A 27,301-nucleotide genomic window follows, 5' to 3' on the forward strand; every position below is an offset into this window, starting at 1 on the left:
TTCAGCATGGAATGGAGAAAGAGAGAGAAAGAGGCAGAGTTCACTAAATTCGAGACAGAACTGATAATGGATATTTCTAGCATTGGAAATCATTCTTTGTTATGACCCATCTAATACCTTTACTATAAGACGATCAAATCCTTAAGCAATTTGAGACTAGGCTGTAGAAATATCAACATTTATCTTTCATCAGATAAGTAGTGGCCCAATGAGCCAATTGGCAAATAAGGATGAGGTGGCCATGATAATATAACATGTTGGGTTTGAAATTTACATAAGACACAATATACTTGCAACAAATACCAAGAGCTGTATAGTGACCACTTCGAATACAGTTTAATGTCTCAACCAAAGAATGAGTATGGCTAGTTTTCTGGAATGATATGCCAATTAATGTCCTTGTTCCCCAATGGTAATATTATACACCAATGCATCCCACTATTACAAATATTTTTTTATTTAATCTTTATTTAACTAGGCAAGTCAGTTAAGAACAAAATGTTATTTACAATGACGGCCAACCCTGGCCAAACCCGGACAATGCTGGGCCAATTGTGCGCCGCCCTACGGGACTCCCAATCACAGCCGGATGTGATGCAGCCTGGATTCGAACTAGGGACTGCAGTGACACCTTTTGCACTGAGATGCAGTGCCTTAGACCGCTGCACCACTTGGGAGACCTGAGCATGAAAAGATAGTTGAAAAGGAAATGGCTCCTCCAATCTTACACTTTTGATCAGAAACGGACATTTGAAGTACCCATTTACATTACATTTAAGTCATTTAGCAGACGCTCTTATCCAGAGCGACTTACAAAATTAGCCTATACCTCATCCTTAGAAAAAAATATATGCGAGCGATAAACGCCTGTCTGTACAGCATGTGTGAGACCTTGCAGAGTTCTTGCCAAAACTTTCAATTTGTAATAGAATTGCTATGACATATACCGCAAAACTTCAATTAATAGCCTGGGCGTTTGTTTGCTTAAATCACTGACCAAAGCAGGCGCTCATGAGAGACAGGTATCTATTTCCTTAATGCACACAGCTTTTTCTCATTTGCATAGTTAATTCTTTAATTCCAGCATTTACTTCCAAAATATTTATACATTTCTTAATTTCCTGCGTGAATGTGTTATCATTTACACACAGTCACATTTCTTATGAAAACAAAGACACTTTTTCTTGACATAATTATTATTATTCTCTGACTGCATTTTCCACCGTTCTTACCTTCTCTACTAGAGGGCATGTCAGAGCAATTTCTATTTATTTTGTATACATTTCCAACATTTCTATAATGGGGTAGTATATAGATTGATCAGGGGGGAAAAAACAAGCAACTTTAGAATAAGGCTGTAACAAAATGTGGAAAAGGTCAAGGGGTCTGAATACTTTCCGAATGCACTGTAAATGGCAGAAAAGTTCCTGGAGAGAAGTTGATCTGTTCTGAAAGATATGTTGAGGAAGTGAATAAATACCGCTTTGATGTCATTAGGGGTGTGAACGTTTAAATATTAAAACCTTTAACCTTTAAAGGAAATTGGATCATAAAACTATATTCACTTGAAATATACTTTTTAATAAATTAAAAATCACATTGCAGCTTGCTCTTCATCGTCACGAGTGATGTGTTCAGGATTCAGTCTTGCATATAGAATATCCTAGCCTATTCATTGATGATATGCCTTATCTTACCGAAGTCGCAAGACATTGCAAGCCGAGAAATGTAAAAAAAAACAGCATTCTGTAGCGAGATACAGCTTTTGATTGCTGATAGACAGGCCTAGTGCATGGTTCTGACTCAGTCTGCCTGGTGGCCGACCTGCCTATACTGTGCCCCTCCCTCTCTCTCCGTCCCTCGCAAGCTTGCTATGAAAGATACAAATGTTTGTAGTTCGGCAACTAAGTCCACTCGGTTTAAAAAATACTTAATCTTAGGAGTCGTTTCCTAGTGGAAGATGTGTTTTCTACTAAATGTCTTGGCAAGTCACGTTATTTAACACATTCAAAAGTACTTTTTTAGGAGTGTGTGATCTGCACTCGCAGGCAGCATACAGACAGCTCAGAGATAATTTCATTGACAGTTCTGGTTGCCTAGTGATGGTCCAGCTTCAGAAGCCGCATTCTTATGCATTGTGAGTTGACGTTATATTTTTCTCATTGTTTGAATGGAACTGATTTTATTTATTTTAATTAAATGGCAGTTTAAACAGTAAGCAACATTTTAAATTTGTAACATTCCTATATGTCATGCAAGCAAATCACACACCAAATGTGCACTGCATATTTCTATATGTGAAAACTCGTGTCATTTACAGTATCAACATGTATGATCGCTATGCTTGATTTAGTTACAAGGATGACATGCGTTTTACCCTGGGTTGTCCTGAACAGAATGAGCCTGTCAGTTGTACAGTCATGGCCAAAGGTGAGAACGACAAGTGTTAATTTTCAAAGTTTGCTGCTTCAGTGTGTTTAGATTTTTTAATTTCATAGGTGTCAAAGGCTTTTATTGACAATTACATGAAGTTGATGCAAAGAATCAATATTTGCAGTGTTGACCCTTCTTATTCAAGACTTCTGCAATCCGCCCTGACATGCTGTCAATTAACTTCTGAGCCACATCCTGACTGATGGCAGCCCATTCTTCCATAATCAATGCTTGGAGTTTGACAGAATGTGGGTTTTTGTTTGTCCACCCAACTCTTGAGGATTGACCACAAGTTCTCAATGGGATTAATATCTGGGTAGTTTCCTGGCTGTGGACCCAAAATATCGATGTTTTGTTCCCCGAGCCACTTAGTTAACCCTTGGAACTCTAGGGGCAGTATTATCATTTTTGGAGAGAAAAAAACGTTCCCGTTTTAAAACGGGATATTTTGTCAGGAAAAGATGCGAGAATATGCATATAATTGACAGCTTTCGATAGAAAACACTAACGTTTGCAAAACTGTAAAGATATTGTCTGTGAGTATAACAGAACTGATGTTGCAAGCGAAAGCCTGAGAAAAATTCAATCCGGAAGTGCCCCAGGTTTTGAAAGCACTGCGTTCCAATGACTCCCTATTTGGCTGTGAATGTACCATCAACAAGCTTACGCTTTCTACATATTCCCAAAGGGGTCTACAGCATTGTGACGTAGTTTTACGCTTTTCTGTTGAAGAATAGCCGCAGGCGGCCACATTGCGTAAGTGGTCACATGGTGGCTCCGAGAGAGATTCTCGCGTAAAATACAGAGGTAGCCATTACTCCAATCGGTCCTAGAGAAAAACTAATTTTCCCGACGGATATATTATCGAATAGATAGTAGAAAAACACCTTGAGGATGGATTCTAAACAACGTTTGCCATGTTTCTGTCGATATCATGGAGCTAATTTGGAATATTTTTCGGCGTTGTGGTTACCGCAATTTCCGGGCGATTTCTCAGCCAAAACGTGAAGAACAAACGGAGCTGTTTCGCCTACAAAAATAATACTTTTGGGGAAAATGAACTTTGGCTATCTACCTGGGAGTCTCGTGAGTGAAAACATCAAAGTTCATCAAAGGTAAACGATTTAATTTGATTGCTTTTCTGATTTCCGTGACAAGGTTGCCTGCTGCTAGCAAGGCATAATGCTATGCTAGGCTATAGATAAACTTACACAAATGCTTGTCTAGCGTTGGCTGTAAAGCAGATTTTGAAAATCTGAGATGACAGGGTGATTAACAAAAGGCTAAGCTATGTCTCAATATATTTAATTTGTGATTTTCATGAATAGGAAAATTTTCTAGGGATATTTATGTCCGTTGCGTTATGCTAATTAGTTTCAGGCGATGATTACGCTTCCGCATGTGGGTTTGGGAGTCACAAAAGGTTCATTAACACGTTTGCCTTATGGCAGGAGAAGTTGCTCTCTGAGGATGTGCTGGTAGCGTTCTTTATTCATGGCTGTGTTCTTAGGCAAAATTGTGAGTGAGCCCACTCTCTTGGCTGAGAAGCAACCCCACACATGAATGGTCTCAGGATGCTTTACTGTTGGCATGACACAGAACTGATGGTAGCGCTCACCTTGTCTTCTCCTGACAAGCTTCTTTTCCGAATGCCCCAAACAATCGGAAAGGGGATTCAGAGAAAATGACTTTTTCCCAGTACTCAGCAGTCCAATCCCTGTACCTTTTTTCAGAATATCAGTCTGTCCCTGATGTTTTTCCTGGAGAGAAGTGGCTTCTTTGCTGCCCTTCTTGACACCAGGCCATCCTCCAAAAGTCTTCGCCTCACTGTGCGTGCAGATGCACTCACACCTGCCTGCTGCCATTCCTGAGCAAGTTCTGTACTGGTGGTGTCCCAATCCCGCAGCTGAATCAACTTTAGGAGACGTCCTGGCGGTTGCTGGACTTTCTTGGGCGCCCTGAAGCCTTCTTCACAACAATTGAACCGCTCTCCTTGAAGTTCTTTGATGATCCAATAAATGGTTGATTTAGGTGCAATCTTACTGGCAGCAATATCCTTGCCTGTGAAGCACTTTTTGTGCAAAGCAATGATGACGGCACGTGTTTCTTTGCAGGTAACCATGGTTGACAGAGGAAGAACAATGATTCCAAGCACCACCCTCCGTTTGAAGCTTCCAGTCTGTTATTCGAACTCAATCAGCATGACAGTGATCTCCAGCCTTGTCCTCGTCAACACTCACATCTGTGTTAACGAGAGAATCACTAACATGTCAGCTGGTCCTTTTGCGGCAGGGCTGAAATGCAGTGGAAATGTTTTTGGGGGAATCAGTTCATTTGCATGGCAAAGAGGGACTTGGCAATTAATTGCAATTCATCTGATCACTCTTCATAACATTCTGGAGTATATGCAAATTGCTATCATACCAACTGAGGCAGCAGACTTTATGAAAATTAATATTTGTGTCATTCTCAAAACGTTTTGCCACGACTGTATATTATAATAACCAAATATAGCCTATTAACAGCTGAATATAGAGAAAGCATGCCAACTGTGCCAGTGAGAAATGTTTAACGTTGAACCCTGCACATGCATGCACACACATAAGTGCATGCCTGTGTATATGTGCACGTGTGTGTGTGTGTGTGTGTGCACTTGCTTATGTTTGTTCAAGTGCGTGTATGTGAGACCTTCCTTAGTGAAAACACACACGATGCCCAGGTGGCAGGGTTGGCATGAGGAGTGTGGTCGGAAGCACCAACGTTCCAGGAGATTGAGGCAGTGACCTGCCAAGGAGCAGCAGAACAGCAGTGTACTTGGAAGATGGAGCTACAGTCACACGAGGCCATATGATGCTCCCAACTAACTGATAAGCAAATGGCCACTGGAAGGTTTTCTCCCCGACCTGCTGACAAGTATTTATTTTCCGCTCATACACAAGTAATAAAGGCCAAGCGCACTGAGTTGGAAAAAAAATATCTATATGTATTTTACACACACACCCTCAGCACCCCTACTTCTATCGGCTATGGATAAGCATGCTGAGTTCCTCAAGAATAACAATCCTCCTTCACCTTTCCTTATTTTAACCCTCTTCTCCCTCAGAACTTACTCATCCCCTTCTCATCCTCTTCTCTGCCTATAAAATGTCCTTCCCCAATGGTAATATTGTACACCAATGCATCCCACTATAACGGATCTCTGGAGCATGAAAAGATAGTTGAAAAAGAAAACGGATACTCACTTTCCTCATAAACTGCCATTTGAAGTACCCATTAGCCAATACTTCATCCTTTGATAGAAAAACCATGAGTGACATGTGTCTGTACGTCATGTGCACGTACACATCTGAGACCTTGACGAGTTCTTGCCAATACCTTCGATTTGTACTAGAATTGGCCCTGTTTGTACCCAGAACAGTGCCAAACGCTAAGATGCATATCCTCTCAAACTACAACACTAGGGCATAAAGAGAGCGGGTGTGCTGGGTATTGTTGTTCACAGGATAAGAGATCAAATTCTGCAGTGGTTTTCAGTACCAATCTATTCCTGATTGTCCAGAAATTGCTATTTTAAAAGTCATTAATATTTATGACACTACATAGACCTCATTAATACTGAAGGTCAAACTAGGGCCCCCATAGGGCTCTGGTCTAAAGTAGTCTACTATATAGGGAATATGGTGCCATTTGGGATGCAGCGTAAGTATTATGTTGACCTTCAGTAGAAATAGAATAGAGAAAGGGGAAAATTGAAATCCATGGTATTTATGACGAAAACAACTACTTTTTAAAATGTCCTATGAGTACATCTTGAAGTTTGCCCATCCTCCTCACCTTCATATCTCAGCGTCATCTGTCAACGATATTTCCAAAGGGCTCGCAACCTGCTAAAGCATTTATGATGTTAGAATTTGGCGAACAGTGCTTTGCAAATACAATGTCTACTCTGAAAAACTTCAAACTGGCATGACCTTGTCATTTCTAAGGAGTCAAATGGAGAACGGCAACTAACATAAGAACAATTAATTCTATCAATCGGCCATTGTGACAGCCATTCTGGATCGAGGAACTCCAGTTCCATTTGAGGGCTTGACATGAACTTTTTTAGCCATTTATCTTTCGGACAAGTTGGACAGAAAGCTCAAATCACTTGTGCACCCCCCAAATTCTAGCTTAAATAATTCCCTCCATGAATCAGTGATCAAATGGCTAAGGAAGGCGAGGTAGCTAAGATGTTAATCTATTTGTAAGCTTAAAATATTCAGTGTTCAGGGGAGATCTTGGCAGCATAGGAGTTACTTGTCAATAAGGCCATTCTAAGAATATTTGTTTTACTTTTTCATTATTACATGGCCAGTATTGAACAGAGGACAATCCTAACTAATTTTGAGCGCATGAGAGACGTAGGGGTTTTCAACCAGAGTACGCAGCATTGGTTTCATCAACTATGAACCCGTATGACCTGCGTGTTGGCCATTTGCGGTTATACACGAGTGCCTGTGGCAAGTTATTTTAATACATTAATACACACTGACAAATAGTTAGCTAGCGAATTTAAAACATTGTGTAGTTTGGCTGGTTATGTAGATATACTACAGTCTATCATTGTTTTACAAGCAGCACAAATCTCACTCCCCCACCCTCGCCCGGTAAAAGCCCACTGACAAACGCAGGTGATGCACACACCATGTCTTACAGGATTTATTGCTGCCCAAAGAATTTGCTATGACTAGGCAAATAACTCACTAACTAGCAACAAATATCAACAAATGTGCACTCGCGGCTAGTGTAGCTTTGATCTCAAAAACGCATTTGGCAAATGCATGGTTGAAAGACTGTCTATGCAGACCTACAATAATTACACTCAGATGTGTTCTGCAGAGATTGGGAGGACAGCCTGCAACAAATTGCTTCCGGAGGACACTGATCCAATTCTGATTGGAGTAGCCTCATTATTTGATAGTAATTTCTGGGTGATTTTGTCAATTCCAACAACTTAAATCTATATTTTCTTGTCTGACATTTTTTTTTTTACTTGCCCGAACAAGCAGACAGTCCCTTTTCAGCAAACAAACGCTTGCTTCAAATAAACACTGGGTCTAAATGAATTGTTTATGAGATTACCATGGACACAGCTCTGATATTCCCATGGTCATGTGCATTAAACTTTATTATTTTTATCTGTCAACGTCGCAAGCCATAGCACAACCTAATTCATAGAGCAAAATTCCAGCGTGGCAACAGCCAGGCATTTTGGAATTGATCCAAAATGAGTGCGAGGATGGCAAGTCAAAAAGTCAAAGTTCAAGGGCGAGACTGCGAGGTGGATCAGAAGAGGGCGAGACTGCGAGGTGGATCAGAAGAGGGCGAGACTGCGAGGTGGATCAGAAGAGGGCGAGACTGCGAGGTGGGGAGAGGAAAAAAAGAAAGGAAAAAGACAGGACAGGCTCTAATAAACGCTGGTTGTGATCGCTGATGAAGCAAATAAATGCCTGGTCTACTAATTGAAGTTATGGTATTCAAAGACATTAAACCTGACATGAAAGGGCCTGGCCTGCATGTTGCCACTCCGAGAGAGCTTTCATCCAGCAGAGTTTCTCCCACCCAAATGCAGAGGCCCCTGCTCCATGGCTTCCCTCTGTGCAGGTCACCACAGTACAGTACCCCTTCGATATTAAAAATGACAAGGCACGGAAAGAGAAAGAAAAGCTCCTCATGGACAATCCAGAGACTGAACGTAAGCAATCTCATCTTCCACACAGACCATCCCTGGGCATGGCACACAGCTGTAAGAGCACACTACCCTGCTTTTAAGAGAGAGGGTATTGGCAGAGGGTGGAACATCAGAATAGTGGAAAATGAGGACCCTGAGACTGAGACACCCTCTGTCAACCTGTACAAGAATGGAACAGTGGTGTTGCAGGGCGGCGTCATACATTTCCAAAAGGACTGAATCAGTGAGAGCACGGCAGGAGAAGCTTTCTCTGGGTGACGTCTCCACCCACCTCGAGCGAGTTTGATCACACCTCTTCAAACTGTCCTGCAGACAAGGATAGTCACACTGTACCCCCCCAGCACATAACACACAGGTCCCACAACGGCATGCTCCTCCATCACAGAGGGATACACTCACTGAGCTGGAGAGAGACATGGTGGCACTCAGGGAGAGAGCCAGTCCACATACTCTACAGCACAGACACGCAAATTAGACCAGCACAACACCACCCCCCTACAGTACCCAGAGGGCTAAAGGTGGAGATGGACTGCTATGTGAGAGAGCTGGCTGCACTCCGGTCTGAGGTGAGAGACCCGAAGGAGGAGAGAGGGGAACACATGGCACAGCACTGGAGGAGGAGGTGGGAAAGCAGAGGTGCGACAAACAACCAGTCATGAGAGCTAGCCCCTACCCCCCCGAAGAAGCCAACAGAACAGTCCACTTCAGACATTGACCACAGCAGGACAGACAGGGCAGGATCCACCAACCCAGCAGACTACCCCCTTTTGGCATCCCCCCTGTCAGCACACCAGATATCTCTCCTGACAACACTCCCACACCAACTGTGGACACACAAAAGGCAAAGAGTGTGCTCTAAAATGTATTTCCCATTTGTGTCAATGATGAGGAAACTTTCCCCAAAACACCAAGTGGCTAAAATCTGGTCTCTGAACAGTCTGCAAGCCCTGGAGTTGCTGTCAGAGGACCAACTAGGGTAACCCAGCCACATTATAATAGAGACAGGCACAAACAAACAGAGTCAAAGCAGGAAAGGGTGGCCACAGCACTCAGAGTAATTAGAAAAGTATTTTCCACTTTCCCCAATGCACAAGTGGTTATCGCCACCCCGCTACCAGGAAAATTATTTTGCCCTGCCACCATACAACGGGTGAACGCAAGCATTTTCTGGGCCTGTGCCTCAAAACCAAGTTTTACCTGGCTCACCACTCCACCTTGGACTTGAACAGCCTTTATGACCAGGTCCACCTCTACAAGGCAGCAGTCCCCACCTTTGCCAGGACCCTGAAGGACATCACCCTCAACCACAGCCCCAGCACCTCACACAGGAGCAACCAAAAAACTGACACCCCACCCAGACCGGGAGGACCTGCACCAAGAGGATCCACACCAAGAGGACCTACACCCAGACCAGCAAGACACTCTCCCCGGGAGGACCTGCACCAAGATGATCCACAGCAAGAGGACCTACACCCAGACCACAGCACCAACAGTTACATCAGCAACCAGTCAACAACTCCCCAAACAAACTCTAGCCACACCCTATATAGGCACCCCCAGATCGGTCTTATGCCCCTTCTGCACTTTCCTGCATTTGCCAGCAGCTCCTCGCTGTGCTTCAAGCATTGTGCTGTTTATGACTTCAAGCCTGGTTAAATAAAGGTGAAATAAATAAATAAAAAGTCTATCAACTCCCGAGATTAGGCTGGCATAGTGCCGATAAGAACATCCAATAGTCAAAGGTATATGAATTACAAATGGTAGAGAGAAAAATTGTCCTATAATAACTACAACCTAAAACTTCTTAACTGGGAATATTGAAGACCGATGTTAAAAGGTACCACCAGCTTTCAAATTGTAATGAAACAGCAGGGAGCAGGTCTCGAACCCTCGACCTTCTAAGCCTGAAGTCCAGCGTGCTATCGACTGTGCCGCAAAAACATGCTGGTGCGGCAGAGTCGATATCCGCGTGTAAAAAACCAAGGGTCGTTACAATATGTTCTCATGTTCTGAGCAAGGAACTTAAACGTTAGCTTTTTTACATGGTACATGTTGCACTTTGACTTTCTTCTCCAACACTGTATTTTTGCATTGTTTAAACCAAATTGAACAGGTTTCATTATTTATTTGGGACAAAATTGATTTTATTTATGTATTATATTAAAATAAGTGTTCATTCAGTATAGTTGTAATTGTCATCATTACAAATATCTATTTTTTTTTAATTAAAGAATAATCGGCCAATTAATCGGCGTGGGATTTTTTTGGTCCTCTATAAATCGGTATCGGTGTTGAAAAATCATAATCTGTCGACCTCTAATTTGCACATCGTTCCAACACTGTATATATCCATAATATGACATTCGAGATGTCTATTCCTTTGGAACTTCAGTGAGTGTAATGTTCATTTATCGTTTATTTCATTTTGGTTAATTAGCCATTTCACTTGCGTTGGCAATGTAAACATATGTTTGCCATGCCAATAAAGCCCTTTGAATTGAATTGATAGACAGTGAAATTGAGGATAGAGGAGAGAGATGTTCCGGCTTGTGAAGCATCACGTTTAATATCCACAGATTGGATAGATTTGGGTCCGTGGCCTAATCCCATTGTGAATATGAAACTGGGCAATCACACAGGAAATCACACACACACACACAGAAAACATACTGATGGTTGGATAGATAGAAACGTCTGAGGTCTCCACTCATGAGTAACAGAGAAACACACTACAGAGAACACCGCAATGCCAGAGTCATGTTCATTAGGAAAAAACCCACGCCATGAAGTTGAACACTGGTGACCGCCTAATTCAATGTCCATTTTCTCCCCTTTATAAACTGACCGTGACCCTTTTCCAAGAGGATTCCTGTGCTCGCGTCCCAGTTGAATCACCTCTCTGCCAGACATCAACCCAGTAGAGCTGGCAAACACCATACTATATTGTTGAAATCACCTTTGGTTGGTAAGCAAGACCTCCCTCAGTGTGATCTACATGCTAAATCGGCTGTACCACAGAGACAGACAGCACTAGAGGCCGAAAAAAACAACACTAGGGAACATGGAATGATATCCAATTATATTAGTATGTCAAATGAAGGCTATGCCGATGTGTTCCCCCAAAGTACAGCATGTTCAAATACGTTCAAAACTAATAACGCATCAACGCTTTAGAGAGCAGGGATGTCAACGGTTGGATTCTGGGTAAACTCTTAACATTGAGAAATTAAAGACATGATGGATCAGATGCATAGTACATAAAGGAGTGAGAAGTTAATGGTTCTCTGAAGTAAGACAATACGCTTGGAATGTGATGAGTGCAGGGAAAACAAATCGCATGTGACAGTACTGATAAGGGGAGAAACCGTTGAAGGCTCATATCACTTAGTTCCCTGCTTAGTAAGAAGGATGCAATGTTTAGAGATACGGAGGAGACTGGGGTATGAATACCACCACGGGGGAAGCCATGTCTTTTGTCTGAATACAGCCGTGTCGACCCTTTGAGAAGAATTCAACTTGGTTAAGCTTCTCTAGTGTCCGTGAGTTATTTACTCTGAAAAATTTGACCCTAACACTACTAATGACCATACTTATGTGGAAATATGTGGATATCTAAATCGTTTTCATTTGGCGTACTAATATCAATACCCTTGGATATAATTGAACAAGGAAAGTACGCCATTTAGACAGGGTGTCTGAGAATAAGGAGTTTTAAGTTGGAGTGATCCATCTTTTGGCTGGTCCACTGTGGCTCTTACCAGCGCAGGGCGATCTTGATGGGCGTGGTGAGGCAGGAGGTGAAGAGGTCAGCGGGGAGGTCAGGGTTCATGGGCAATAGCTCCGAGGCCTCGCAGGCAGCCAGCTGGATACAGTTCTTCATGGAGGGGGGTAGAGGCATCTGGGCCAGGGGGTGGTTAGGGTTAATGGCTGCCACCTGGAAGAGGACAAAAAGACTTGGATTGGAGACAAGGCTAATAGAGGGACAGGCTATACAGAGACAGGTCTAACAGATAAGCTGCAGACGGACACACAGATGTCATGCTATCCCCGTCTGAATGAAATACGTTTTTATTCAAAAATAAATAAGGTATAGACAGAGAACACCAGGGAATAAGAGAAAAAATATGTAATACTGAACTCTCGCACTTGACTGTTTCCCCCTTACTGGCTCTGACATTGCTGATAGTAAGCTACTTTATTGAGGAGAAATGTACTATGACATGTGGCCGTCCCACCAAGCCATCTTAAGATGGACGTGCTAACTAAGTCGCTCCGGATAAGAGCGTCCGCTAAATGACTCAAATGTAAGTAAAGCCAGAGAGAAAAGAGAGGTGAAAGGAAAGAGAAATAACAGTCGACAAAGAACAAGATGACAGAAGAAGAGAAAACCAACCAAGATGGTAACGCCGAGCAAGAGAAAGAGGACCAGATAAAAGAACAAGAACAGAACCGACAGAAAAGAGGAGACCGATAACAGGCCAGAGGGGCGTGCAGGTCAGAGAAAGGGAGTGAAAACCTTTAGGTCATTGGATTCTCTCACTGCTCTAAACTTCTGCTATCATGCGGTAATGAGATGTGGAAGAGAGCTTTTGAAGTTCAGGGCGGCGGACGTGTTCGACAGTGTGCTCTGAACAAACAGCCTCCGGAGCAGATATTGGCTAATGTGATATTATCATTCTGGGGAAATGGACCGCCTGCACAATGCCATGAATACAAAGATGTGAGAGACACTGAGTGTGTGTGGAATGCACAGGTGTTTATGTCTGAGTGCATGTGTGTACATGCACGCGCGTCTCCTCCTGTCTGGGTGTATAGATCCACCCAGACCTGGTTTAATGTCAGCCTGCCTCTAGGCAGCTTGCGAAGATGAGCTCCACATTTCATTTGATGACCTCGGAGCGCTCCCTTCCCCTCCTTATCCAAGGCTGTGTACCATGGACTCCCTATGCTTATAAATACTTCACAGACTTATGACTGAAGCACTTGTACTTTTGAGCTTCAAAATGTGAGTTCTGCCATAATTCTACAGTTCTGGTGCAGCCTAAATCTCCCAATGACTTGCAATACGTGAAGTACGTCCGAGTTTCAGGCAAGGATCTGGAGATTTGATCTGGCCCTTGGGGGTCATTTTGTACTGATAGCATAGCTGATGCATATGATGGAAGGGTGCAGTACAATTTAAAGCAATTTGTCTAGCGTTATGATAGCAAGCATCACGGTAGATGGATGGTACCGCGTGTTGAAGAGTGGGACTCTTCATTGCACCCAGGAGACTGAGATTTACCTACCACTCCTAGTACCATCCCATCAATGAGAGAAGAGGGAAATTCTGCTTTAAGTGTTAAAACCACTTCCTGTTTAAAAAAATAATCCCTGTCAAGCTGGCTATAACTGCTGTGCAGGGAGGAATTGAAAGATCTTCTCCAAAGTGTCAACCCAAACACTTACATACAGTGCAGTAGACCAGGGACACATGCCCAGTCGATCAGACACAGAACCTCTGCTCTCTGTCCTCACATCTCCTTAGTCTATAGGGAGAAAAGGGAACGTGGGATGCACACACACGTACACACATGCACTCTAAGACAAGTGTCACACACAGCACACACAATCTGGGAATTGTGAGGTGAAAATAGCTCAATTCTCCCCACAGTCAACTCCTCAACATCTGATGCAAGGCATGGTAAACCTAGGCTTATTAACGCCACTTAGGGCAGAGTGCAGATGATGGAAGGCTGGTCATATTTTACTAAGGGCTAGCTGGTACACACACACACACTGAAATGCAACCAGACAGACCAGCATTTTCTCCATATTTTTCCACTTGGTGAGGAGCAAATACAACATTCCAAAACTTTCAATTGAAATCAACAGAGGCATGAAAAGTATGTGTGTGTGTGTGTGTTTCAATGTGTTGTACAATTACACCTCTCAGTTTAGGGTGCAACAGAGCCATGGGCAGAATAGCCACTCCACCTAAACAACAGATACACTGAAACAACAAACAACCTCAACAGTACATGATGAGACAGCATGAGTCCTCCCAGCTCTAGAAACACACCGGGAATAAGTCACTTCTAATCAGTAGAACCACAGTGAAACCCCTTATGGATATAGAGCCCTCCTCTCTAATTGTAGCTTGTTATAATGAGGAGACTCCAGAGAAAGGAAACTAAATGCAGGACCTGCAGCAAGCCAACATCTCGGTGTGAGATCCATGTGTGTCTTCATTGCTTTTCATAAATACCACTATTAAACCTGCAGCTCTGCTCAAACCTGTCTGAGTTAATAGTGACGTGTGTGCTTGTACACTGTGCATGTCCGTGTCTCGTACGATTACATCTTCTCTGCCACTTCTTAATGATGAAATGGGGAATGTTACACTAACCAACGCAACATGTATATTTGAACTAGTCCATAACACATGATGATGGATCAACGATGGCGAAACAATGTTGTTATTGTGATACAATACACCTTATGGTAAATACCACATTACTGCCTAAACCAGGCTGCTTTTTGGTAATTAACATATTATCATATCATAATCTCAGAAATTTGCATTACAATCAGCATGGAAGGATTTTATTTTCATCACACTGGGTATGTGATTTTTTTTTGCTGACACTAATTCACAGAACTAATTGTACTGTATGGGGAGCGGGGTGTATACACACACACACAGCAAGGAGTCAACAAACACATTCAAAACACAGCCTTTACAATACACACATGCACAGAGACACAGGAGTGTGCAGTGGCCGAGAACAGATATACCAACAGACAAATGCACAACAATCAGACTCCTTCCGCCAAAAAGACAGAGCACGGACACACAGTCAATGCAGTGAGCATCATATTGCTGACTCCATACAGTAAGTTCTGAAATATTTAGCAGGAAGCGGACTGCTCATAACAGAGCACTCAGACACCACACCCCTGACTGATGGTTGGTTGGTTGCGTGCGTGCGCGCGAGTGAGACAGAGAACACCTCCCCGTCCTTCCGCACCACTCCCCCTATTTCCCAGGAAAAAAATATATATATATATTTTTTTAAAGGCCCCTAGTGGGATCAAGTCTGTCCGTGTGTGTTTATGAATACATGCATATATGGGTTGTGTGCGTGTGAGAAGGCGTGGGCGTGAACTAGGGCCACCCTCTACTTGCACTCTGCTGCAGCGGAAACAGGGATGGAGAGGAGGTGGAGAGCACAGGGACTCCCTGCCTGGGTACTATCATGCATCTTTAATAATCTTCCGGAACTACCTACCTCCCTCCCTCCCTCCCTCCCTCCACCTCTCTCCTTCTTCTCTTTCCCTACCTCCCTCCTCATCCTATTTCAATATTCCTCTTTCATCTATCCCTCTCTCCCTTTCCTCTCCCTCTCAACAACCATTCATCTTTCCATCCCCGTCCTCCAACTCTCTCGTTCTCCATCACTCCCCCCATTCCTCTCTTCCTGTTGCTGTGCAGGCGGGGGAGAGGTGCACCAAGGTGTAAAGTGGAGCCATTTTGCCTTCCGCTATTATTTAACTTGGCCTAGTACTAACACAGAGGACTATGAAGCTGAAAGCAGTGTGGTCTAAAACAGTAGTAACCCCAACTGTTCTGTGCCGTGACCCAGAAAAACAACATTTTCAATACAAACTGACTGAAGACATTGGCCTTAAACTGACCCACTAAAAAGGACCCACTCCAAACAGAGCATAAATTCCTTTTGCATATTGGCACATTCTTTTCTGATGAATAAGGTTTGTTTAAAATATCACGTTTACTTTCAACCAAGGCACATACAATGGAATTTAATGTGGCATAACCTAAGTATCACATGGCCCATGTTGTTATATGGCCCATTTTTAAATAGTTTGTTCACAAACTCACTGGTCAGTGGCTACAACCTTACACTTGAGTGGATAGCTAGGCTAGCACGGAAGAGTGGTGTTTCTCAACAGTTCCAGCTGGCTGCAGCTAAGAGCTTTACCCCACAGTGACCCAAAGAGAACCCAGAGTGGTCAATTACACCAACACTTTTAACAGCTGAGAAACAAAAGGCTACTCTCTATCCCTCTCCATCTCGCTCTAGACCTCTGTTGATCCATTTCTCCTCTCACTTTTTTCACTCTTCCTTCCCCGCTCCCTCTCTCGCACAGACAGCTTTAAGTGTTATTGATGGGCCGCTGGGCCTTCTCTCGCTCCTTCCTATATCTGGGCCATGACCCCTGCTATCTCAGCCTGGTAAGAGTTGGACACATAGGGAGCAGGGCAGAGGGAGCCTGAATGGATGGATGGGGAGTAAAGGAGAAACGGTGTGTTGCTGGTATTGAAGTTAGCGTGACTTTATGGTGAAGGATGAATCTCCTCACAGTATCTCTGTCTTTTTCTCAGCCTCTCTAGACTGCATTGTAACACTTTTTGTCCATCACCTCGCTGCCATCCCTTCCTCTCCCACCTCTCTTTTCCCCTCTTCCTCCCCCTTTCTATTGCTCGCCCTCTTCTCCACCTCTCTGCCCCCTTTCTCCACATCCCATCAACCCTCCTTGTCCTTCTCTCGCTCGTCCTCTTTCTTTCTGCTTTATTCAATATAATCTGAAGTGCGCTCAAACTCCTCCATGAATAATTTAACTGCGTGTTGTAAATTCACTTGAGATGCCACGGCCGGGAAGAAAACAGTGGAATAAAGGGGATCGAGGGATGGTGGGGGGGGGTGAGATCCTGACCAAACCAAAACACTATCATTAATTCATTTAGCTCCAGCTGCCTATTTGCTGGCTGGGATCAGAGAGGAGATTGTGAAACGCTTCTTTCATTCAAAAGAATTAGCTGGCTTGCCATTTGGAATTCAAGACACATTATACACACACATACCTTGGTCTTGCTGGGGGAGTGGTTGTGTATGTGTATGTGTACGTCTGTGTGTGTGTACAGAGCATTCATAAATTATTCAGACCCCTTGACTTTTTCCATATTTTGTTAGGTTACAGCCTTATTCTAAAACCGAATAAATAGTTTCCCCCCCCCCTCAATCTACACACAATAACCAATAACGACAATAAAAAATGTGAATGTATTTCATTTATAAAAATAAAAAGTGCACATAAATATCCAGACCCTTTACTCAGTACTTTGTTGAAGCACCTTCGGCAGCAATTACAGCCTCGAATCTTCTTGGGTATGACACTAAAACCTCGGCACACGTGTATTTGGGGAGTTTCTCCCATTGTTCTCTGCAGATTCTTTCAAGCTCTGTCAGGTTGGATGGGGAGCATTGCTGCACAGCTATTTTCAGTTCACACCAGAGATGTTCGATCGGGTTCAAGTCCGGGCTCCGGCTGGGCCACTCTAGGACATTGAGACTTGTCCCGAAGCCACTCCTGCGTAGTCTTGCCGGTGTGCTTAGGGTTGTTTTCCCCATTCTGAGGCGTTTTCATCAAGGATCTCTGTATTTAAAAAATAATAATAATGTCCTGACTAGTCCCAGTAAATGCCATTGAAAAACATCCTCACAGCATGATGCTGCCACCACCATACTTCACCGTAGGGATGGTCCCAGGTTTCCTCCAGATTTGAAGCTTGGCATTCAGACAACAGAGTTCAATCTTGGTTTTATCAGATTAGAGAATCTTGTTTCTCGTGGTCTGAGAGTCCTTTAGGTGTCTTTTGGCAAAATCCAAGCAGGCTGTCATGTGTCTTTTACTTAGGAGTGGCTTCTGTCTGGCCACTACCAAAAAGGCCTGACTGGTGGAATGCTGCAGAGACGGTTGTACTTCTGGAAGGTTCTACCAACTCCAAAGAGGAACTCTGGAGCTCTGTCAGTATGACCATCGGTTTCTGGTCACCTCCCTGACCAAGGCCCTTCTCCCCTGATTGATCAGTTTGGCCGGCTCTAGGAAGAGTTCGTGGTTCCAAACTTCTTCCATTTAAGATACCCTTCCCCAGATCTGTGCCTGGACACAATCCTGTCTTGGAGCTCTACGGACAATTCCTTCGACCTCATTGCTTGGTTTTTGCTCTGACATGCACTGTCAACTGTGGGACCTTATATAGACAGCCGTGTGCCTTTCCAAAACATGTCCAATTAAATGAATTTACCATAGGTGGACTCCAATCAAGTTGTAGAAACATCTCAAAGGCGATCAATGGAAACAGGATGCACCTGGGCTCAATTTCGAGTCTCATGGCAAAGGGTATGAATACTTATGTAAATAAGTATTAATTTTATTTAAATGTATACTTTGCATAATATTTCTAAAAAGCTGTTTTCGCTTTGTCACTATGGGGTATTGTGTGTAGATTCATGAGGAAAAAGGTATGTTTTATCCATTTTAGAATAAGGCTGCAACGTAACAAAATGTGGAAAAAGTCCAGTCCTCAATACTTTCCAGTGTATATCTCTGCCACCCACCTCCAACTCCTGCTCTCTCTGCAGGGCGAACTGTTTGAAAGACTTGACGATGATGCCAGCGTTGGAGCAGTCGTAAACGAAGATAGAGGGGCTGCCCATCCACGTCTGGAGGTCGTACACAGACAGAGGGATGTACTGGGTGTAGTTCTACAGGACAAACAGGATGGGGGTTATTAAACATTTTTGGTAGACAACATTAGATGCCATGTTATAGCCACCTACAAGCCAGCAAATAGAAATGTTCTGTACTACTAGCAACGATTTGTTCAAAATTAGTTTAAGATGTTGCCAGATCCTTCAATCCTCTTTCAATACTGACAATGAAATAAAGAGGGGGGGGGGTTAACTGTACATCTGTGTCCCAATTCACTTTTTGGATTGGATGTGGGGAAGCAATGAAAGTCCTGGTGCCATTTCTGACTACTGTACTGGGAGATACTCTGTGGTGGTGGTTTTAGGAGGTGGAGCAGAGGGATCAATGGGGCCTTGGCACACCGTAGCAGAGGGTTGGCAGCAGGGCTAGTTTTATAGGACTCATCATTAAGGGTTACAAAGAGAGGAATAGAAGAGGAAAGGAGGAGGCGCTCTGGGGTGTACTGGGCAGAGGCAGCGTCCAAACCAAGACAGGAGCCGTGTGTCATTTAGAGTGGGTGTTCTTTGTGTGAGTTGTCCATAAAATAATGTATTTCTGTAATAATTATTTTTGTTGTTGGTGCGGGGGTGTGTGGGATAACTCGTTTAAGTCTAAAATCAGTGGAGCCAATGGACCTGTTCGTGTGTATTCAACGATTGGTCTTCATTTGTGAGTCTTAGTGTGATTGTAGAGGAAGAAGTGGAAGTCATCATTGGACGTGTGCGTGTGTGCGTGTATGTGTATGTGTATATATATATTTCTGCATGTGTGTGTTTCTCTCACCTTGTTGAAGACCCAGATCTCTCCGTTGACGGTGGGTCGAGGGACCCCGTGTCCATTGTAGTGGAAGAGGACACGCTCCTCCTTGGCATTGCGTCTCAAGGACGTACACAGCTTCTTCACCTCGTCTACGGTGGGGTCCAGACTCTGCTTGTAACGTGCCTGAGCGAGAAACCGAGAGAAAGAGTGGAAGAGCGGTAACATAATTTGATATTGTGTTCTGTTATCACGTTGCTACAACTACCTGCCCCTCATTTGATCTGACAACACGCATTCGATGAGAGGAGAGAGAGAAGGAAAGAGACATTTCAGTTTGAGAGTGTGGACAGAGACATACACCATAGTTTAAAGTGTATCGATTAATAGACAGACGTGAGTGTAGAAATATGAAAAGGGGGTGAAACAAGAAGCAGGTCAAACACACAGGTCTTTTCAATTCAACTCCCTCTTTCATTCATCATTAAACAACTTTGGCGAAACAGAGAGCATGTGGATTGACCGTCCTTACAGGCCAATGCCTAGAGGACTAGAAATAACTAGATACAACTGAATAGCGGTGCTGAAAGTAAGTTAGGGCTACGGTTGATGTCTTTTTTGTTGTTTATGTCTATTTGAATAATATTTTTCTATGAGAAAGGAGGTGCATTTGCGTCATTGCTATCCTACCTGGGGAGAAAAGAATAGACTATTGTGTTTGCCTTAATAGGCTTCAGTGGCATATTTAAATAATGCTCCTGCTGCTTTCAATTAGTGAAACAGGCCTCGAGGTCATTTAACAATTAGAGCAGAGTGGGACAATGGCCTGCTTTGTGTGTACACGTCGTCATACAAATTTAGACGGTGTACATTGTATGATTCCCACGTGCGTACTCACAGTCAAACAGGTTCTCTCAAACAAGACACACAAAACATCGAAACATCAGTCACCCTCCTGTCTCAGCCTCCAGTATTTATGCTGCAGTAGTTTATGTGTCGGGGGGCTGGGGTCAGTTTGTTATATCTGGAGTACTTCTCCTGTCCAATTCGGTGTCCTGTGTGAATCTAAGTGTGCGTTCTCTAATTCTCTCCTTTCTCTCTCTCGGAGGACCTGAGCCCTAGGACCATGCCCCAGGACTACCTGACATGATGACTCCTTGCTGTCCCCAGTCCACCTGGCCGTGCTGCTGCTCCAGTTTCAACTGTTAATACCTTATTATTATTATTATTATTATCATCATCATTATACCATGCTGGTCATTTATGAAGATTTGAACATCTTGGCCATGTTCTCTTATAATCTCCACCCGGCACAGCCGGAAGACGACTGGCCACCCCACATATGCTCTCTCTAATTCTCTTTCTTGGAGGACCTGAGCCCTAGGACCATGCCCCAGGACTACCTGACATGATGACTCCTTGCTGTCTCCAGTCCACCTGGCCGTGCTGCTGCTCCAGTTTCAACTGTTCTGCTTTATTATTATTCGACCATGCAGGTCATTTATGAACATTTGAACATCTTGGCCGTGTTCTGTTATAATCTCCACCCGGCACAGCCAGAAGAGGACTGGCCACCCCACATAGCCTGGTTCCTCTCTAGGTTTCTTCCTAGGTTTTGGCCTTTCTAGGAAGTTTTTCCTAACCACCGTGCTTCTACACCTGCATTGCTTGCTGTTTGGGGTTTTAGGCTGGGTTTCTGTACAGCACTTTGAGATATCAGCTGATGTACGAAGGGCTATATAAATAAATTTGATTTGACCTGTCCGCATCCTGTACAATGGATTAAAGTGAGCAATAAGAAATCTGTTTTTTTTTTGTTTTTTTGAGTGCTCCAACTATGTTTAACCTCAAGAGTCCTTTAGAAAGTTTGTGGTAAGCCATTCTCATAACCGCACAATATTACATCAACCTAGAACAAACCAGTTCCCATTCAACCTAGAACAAACCCGTTCCCATTCAACCTAGAACAAACCCGTTCCCATTCAACCTAGAACAAACCCGTCCCCATTCAACCTAGAACAAACCCGTCCCCATTCAACCTAGAACAAACCCGTCCCCATTCAACCTAGAACAAACCCGTCCCCATTCAACCTAGAACAAACCCGTCCCCATTCAACCTAGAACAAACCCGTCCCCATTCAACCTAGAACAAACCAGTTCCCATTCAACCTAGAACAAACCAGTTCCCATTCAACCTAGAACAAACCAGTTCCCATTCAACCTAGAACAAACCAGTTCCCATTCAACCTAGAACAAACCAGTTCCCATTCAACCTAGAACAAACCAGTTCCCATTCAACCTAGAACAAACCAGTTCCCATTCAACCTAGAACAAACCAGTTCTCATTCAACCTAGTATGAACCATAATAACTTTTTTAATCCATCAGTTCCCATTCAAGGACTTCAGCATTTAACCCACACAATCATTAGAAACACCAAGCTAATTAGCAATGAACCAATCAGTCCAATATGTATTTGTATTCAACGACGTCATCCAGTCTCCTCATTCGCCTTCAGAACACAGTGAGCATGCCTTGAAAGCTGAAGTTGCTGATTGAGTTTGGTGCAATCAGATAGGACCGCAGTCTGAACACTGCCTGGCGGATACACTTTCAACGATCCGATGTTAGTCCTTATGAGATTAAGTGTTATCAGCAGCTGCTAATTGTGTTAGAGTTGGGATTTCACAAATGGGATGTACACTGAAATGTGAGTGGGGAGAGATGGGGCGGTAACTTGATCAGTTTAGGCTGACTAAACTTTCTTCAAGCGAGTGTGTTCGATGGAGAGAGAGAAGAGGAAGAGGAGAGAGAGAAAGGAAAAAAGGAGAGAAAGTGAGAGTGAAAGTGCCTGTGTACATGTGCCCATCACACACTCAAATGCTGTTCCCCATCGTTCCCTGAAGGGGGAGCCCTGGTACCCCACTGGGACTCTCCTTGCAGGTCAGTCAATACTCCCAGGAAGTCCTCCTCCCATCCTACATCTCCGCTGCTAGCTCCCAATGCCCGGCAGTGTCTGAGCAGTCCCATTGGCACAGAGCTGGGAATTTGATGTGCGTCTGCCCTTTCAGTCCGTCTCTGTTTAGTTGTCTCTATCGAGGTGTCCATGAATTGATCCCATTACTCCTTACAAAAAAATCTGACTGACTCCATTGGTGCACGAAGTGGTTCTGTTGTTTCTGTCAATGTCAGGACAGATATGGTGACTGGCGCACGTCAACCTGAACCGAGCTAAACCCTGCCCTGCCTGCTTCGAGGAACAGGTACCAGGGAAGGATACAGATAACCAAGAACACAAAAAGACACTCTTACAATCTCAGACATACTGATACCGTAAGCTACTCAAATATTGGCTCTCTCTCACACACACATACAGGCATAGCCTACACGGGCACACAGGCAGTCGGGGACACACACACAGAAACATGTTCCACTGATGGTGGACCTGTGGGACTGGGGATAATCCCTGTACTAGAACAAGGAAAAGCAGAGCGTAACCAACCTCTCAGCCCTGATCTGCTCCATAACAATAAGAGCATATGTCTCAAATGACACCCTATTCCCTATGTAGTGCACTACCTTTGACCAGAGCAAGCTCCAAAGTGGTGCGCGAAATACAGATTCGGGTGCCATTTGGGACAGAACCAGAGTGAAGGAAAAAAAGCGCCACATCATTAACACACTAAACCTTTCCTAAAGCCATTCTCAACACTGAGGGGTGCAGGATGGTAAGCCCACAGGGACATTAGAGACTAAACTCACTCTGATTACAAAGGAAAAGATGGATGGTATTATCAGCCTTGCATAAATGTTGTGTAACAAAAATACATGACACAGAGAAAGATGAGATTGAGAATGAGGAGATACAATCTGCCTATAGTAGTAAGCTTGTCACCAGTCTGATAGATTATCAGCTTTCAGTCTTTCTGGTAAAAAAAACTAACCGACTGAAGTTGCAGACCAAAAGCATGCATGCAAAATAAAATATGCAAAATCAAATTGTACTTGCATACTTTTTACAAATACATTTGTTTCTAAACGCTCCAAAGAACAAGCAAGGATAGACAATGTCTGAAGACAGTTTGTATAGTTGACCGCAGCAGTGGCACCCCGACTTGTCGTCAATGAAGGCAAATCTGTTGAGTGCTGTGCTGTTTCCTGTCATTGGGAAGGGCTATGTTAACATTTCAGCACAAATACTGGGATTGTTTGGCTGAGAAGGAGAACCACAAATCTAATAGGCAGAGCGAGAGGGAGGAAGAGAAAGAGTAAGAGAAATAGAGTCATTTCTCAAGCACTATCACCTTCCTGCTTTCAGATCAATACCGCTGAGGGAAAATGATGCCAATGGTTTGATGGTGCGCGCACACACACACACACACGAGCAGGTCTGTGTTTCTGATCACTTTCGTTGCATGTTAAAAAGCACACACACACCCTTTCATAGATCTGTCAGTGATGACGTGTGTCGGTGCGAAGTCAGCCAAGGGGCTCCTTTACTTTAGATCAATTGTCTTCTTCCAATTCACACCTCAGGAAATTGAAGAGACCCTTATGTTACTCCTGTTAATAGACAGTCAGAAACATTCTAGTCACAGTAAAGGTTATAACCATGTAAAAAGCAATTCTATTGAGGGTACTGTCCTTGCCAGACTGAGTAACATGATGCAAGTGTCATGACAGAATCCTATCACCTTGTAAAATGATTTTAAAGAGATTCTCCGGAACTTCTGTATACTTTTTTGCCAGTAGTTCTGAAAGTAGTGCTCACGAGCCCAGTGGCCCCCGAAAATTGCGCCATATGTACAGATACATTTTGTGCACAACTTTTTGCTCGCTCTCTCTTTGCTGTCTGTGTATCTTGCTAGCTGTCACTCAAATAGTGAAGTGTCTGAACCTCATTGGCTGGAACTCATTGCTAGCGCAGCACAGCTTTCAGTAAACAGTCACTTTCAAACAAGTGATTTCGTGCCTAATTGTGGTAAGACAATGGTTCTCTTCATAGATAATGCATGAATGAACTACACATTGGCACATCCAGCACAAAGTGAGGTATAAAAACACTTATTAGTCACCTAAGTTCTGGATCCAGTCTTTAATCCAGAGTGAGCTGTAAATAGCGAGGGGGAATAGAATTGCTTTTTACAGGTTTTTTATTTTTATTAAAAGGAATCAGTTTTCCTTGTTATATCAGTCATTGCAACCCTTTAGAGAGCTATTAATAACTTGCAAGAAATTTCCAGATCAACCAACCCATGTCAGCTAACGATTTTAGTAAGGTTTTTTAGCCCATAGATTGTTGTACCGTTGTAGTCACTCAAATATCACATTAATACAGACATGGCAACATGTATAGAATTGCAAGAAAATAAGCTTTAAACCTGCAGAATTCTCTCTCCACCAACAAGAGGGGTGTGAACAGTGTCATGAACAGTGCTTGTGCCCATTGAAATAGGCGTGAATCACTGGATGTTCCCCAATACTGGAGGGAGGCCTGAGTGAAAAGGTTTGGGAACCCCCGTTTTAGACTATAATGTATAAGACGATTTTTTTTTTATCATTCAACTGTTCATGAACCAGCGCAAGGCCAGCACTGAGTAATGACAGGTTTAGGATGACACAGATGACTCATCATATCCTGGTCAGTATGGGTAAGTGGACAGACAGTTGATCTGGCATCACCTTTTTTCCTTGTCAGATGCCCTGTGGGCTGTAATCTGCAGCTGCTCAGTCGTGTGTGTGTGTGTGTGTGTACCACTCAGGATGAAAATGAACGATAACAGGTCACTAGGATCCACAGACATACCCTGCAGCCCTTTGAACTCAAGTCAATCTAGTGAGCAAACACTGGGCTTTGCCTGTAATGCATTTCAAACACAGGGCCCAATTCCCTAGAGTAAACACACAGGCAATTTGTGAAGGTCCATTTCTGTGTCAGTTGCAATGTGTAGTGGGGGAAGATAGTTCAAAGTGTGTATAGTGTGTTGACCTGAAAATAATTGATATAATAAAATTATTTTGTTGTTTGTGTGGGTAGGTGTGGGATAGCATGTCTAAGCAGACTGATCCATTGTGGAAGCTGTGGGAATGACACCACCCGACACTAAGACATGTGCTACTGAAATTGTATATGGATATATTATGTAAGAGCAATAGTGAAACACTAATACAAATGATACTATAACAAATTAGTTTTCTCCCGCGTTAGATAGCAGTCGGTGTCCGCGGTTCAGAAACACATCAGTGCGCTGTTGAATTGACGCCTTTTCCTAGACCATGTTGCTATGTGCATAATAGCAAAGTTAACCAGCATATTGCGGCAGAGTTAGATGAGCAAACAGCCCTTGCCTTAATTGTCTAAGAAAAGCGAGGAGAGGAAACCAACTTAATTAGCTCTATAAATCAATAGCCTAACTTTCATAAATCATCCAACCATCCATCAGTACCAGTCAAAAACGTGGACACACCTACTCATTCAAGGGTTTTTCTTTCCTTGTTCCCTTTTTCCTACCCAATTTCGTGGTATCCAATTGGTTGTTACAGTCTTGTCTCGTCGCTGCAACTCCCCTACAGACTCGGGAGAGGTGAAGGTTCAGAGCAGTGCATCCTCAGAAACATGACACAGTCAAGCCCCACTGCTTCTTGACAATGCCCGCCGAACCAATGTGTCGGAGGAAACACCGTACACCTGGCGACCGTCTCAGCGTGTACGCGCCTATCCTGCCACAAGAGTCACTAGAGCGCGATGGGACAAAAGACATCCAGGCCGGACAAACCCTACCCTAGCCCGGACGACGCTGGGCCAATTGTGCATCTCCCCGGCTGCGACAGAGCCTGGATTCGAACCAGGATCTCTAGTGGCACAGCTAGTACTGAGATGCAGTGCCTTAGACCACTACACCACTTCATGCGTGCTGCTTGTGCTGTTACAGGCTGGGATGATCGGGAGCTCATGTTGTAGGGATGGCCAGCAGAATGAGCTGTGGAAACCTCCGTCCACCAGTGGTGTGTGTCAGCCACAGGGGCCACAGGCCACCATGTAATCACCACATAACTCTCTTGGCAGCGCACATTATGCAGCTGGCACCGTTAGCACCACATAACTCTGCTGTTTTGCCGTGAAGGCCAGCATCACATAACTCTACCATGGCCACTGGGCTAAATACAACTAGACGCTACCATATATCTCTACCTTCGCTGTTGTATGCTATAAAGCTAGCGCCTCAGGACCATGACGCTACAGCTAAGCCTTTTGGCATCACATAACTCTACCTCAGACACGAGGACACAAATAACCCATCAATATACCATAGCCAGCTCCAGTCTAAATACAGCTAGTTGGACCAGGAAGCCATTTGAGAATTTTGTTACATAGCTCCAGTGAACAGCTTCAGAACAGAGGTCCAGTAAAGTTCTCTCTCTTCATACGGGCTCAGCTGTCACCTGCCCAATCCACCTATTTTCTCTCTTTCTCCTCTAATTGTCTCTGATCCCAATTTCCAGCTACAGCCGCTGAAATTACAATGGAAATTGTTTGAGGAGTGGTTGGAGTGGCAGCAATGCCAGAGTCCATTCCTAAAGGCCGAGTCTGACAGAGGCTTGGGGACTTCCGATGTGAGTTGGGGGATTGAAGTGGGAATTCTGTCCGGATACGTCAGGAAGAGAGAGGAGAAAAGTGGGGTGTGGTTATGGGAAGAAGAGAGTTGTGTTTCAGGGTTAAATGCAGAATGTGGGGGCGAACAAGGGGGAATGAGGACACACACGGACACTAATCTGAGTGTGTGTAATTAATCCTCCTCCATAAGGAAATAGCCTCTAATGCAGGGGTCTACCGGGCACACCT

At 43.8% G+C, this 27,301-nt stretch overlaps 1 protein-coding gene across 8 annotated transcripts in view; it reads right to left on the reverse strand.

The window, feature by feature from the left end:
- Window positions 1–27,301, reverse strand: part of LOC135538943 (regulatory-associated protein of mTOR-like) — a 172,203-nt gene that overhangs the window by 85,403 nt on the left and 59,499 nt on the right. For all 8 annotated transcript variants that reach the window (XR_010455515.1, XR_010455512.1, XM_064964850.1 and 5 more), the window contains exons 5-7: window positions 19,487–19,645; window positions 18,571–18,717; window positions 11,926–12,101 (exon numbers count right to left, since the gene is read on the reverse strand). Coding sequence is in view for 6 of the 8 variants with exons in the window: in XM_064964850.1 (XP_064820922.1) it covers window positions 11,926–12,101; window positions 18,571–18,717; window positions 19,487–19,645 (482 nt within the window). In the remaining 2 variants the exon portion in view is untranslated. The remainder of the gene's footprint in view (window positions 1–11,925; window positions 12,102–18,570; window positions 18,718–19,486; window positions 19,646–27,301) is intronic.

Source organism: Oncorhynchus masou, chromosome 5, assembly GCF_036934945.1.
Source record: "Oncorhynchus masou masou isolate Uvic2021 chromosome 5, UVic_Omas_1.1, whole genome shotgun sequence".
NCBI lineage: Eukaryota > Metazoa > Chordata > Actinopteri > Salmoniformes > Salmonidae > Oncorhynchus > Oncorhynchus masou.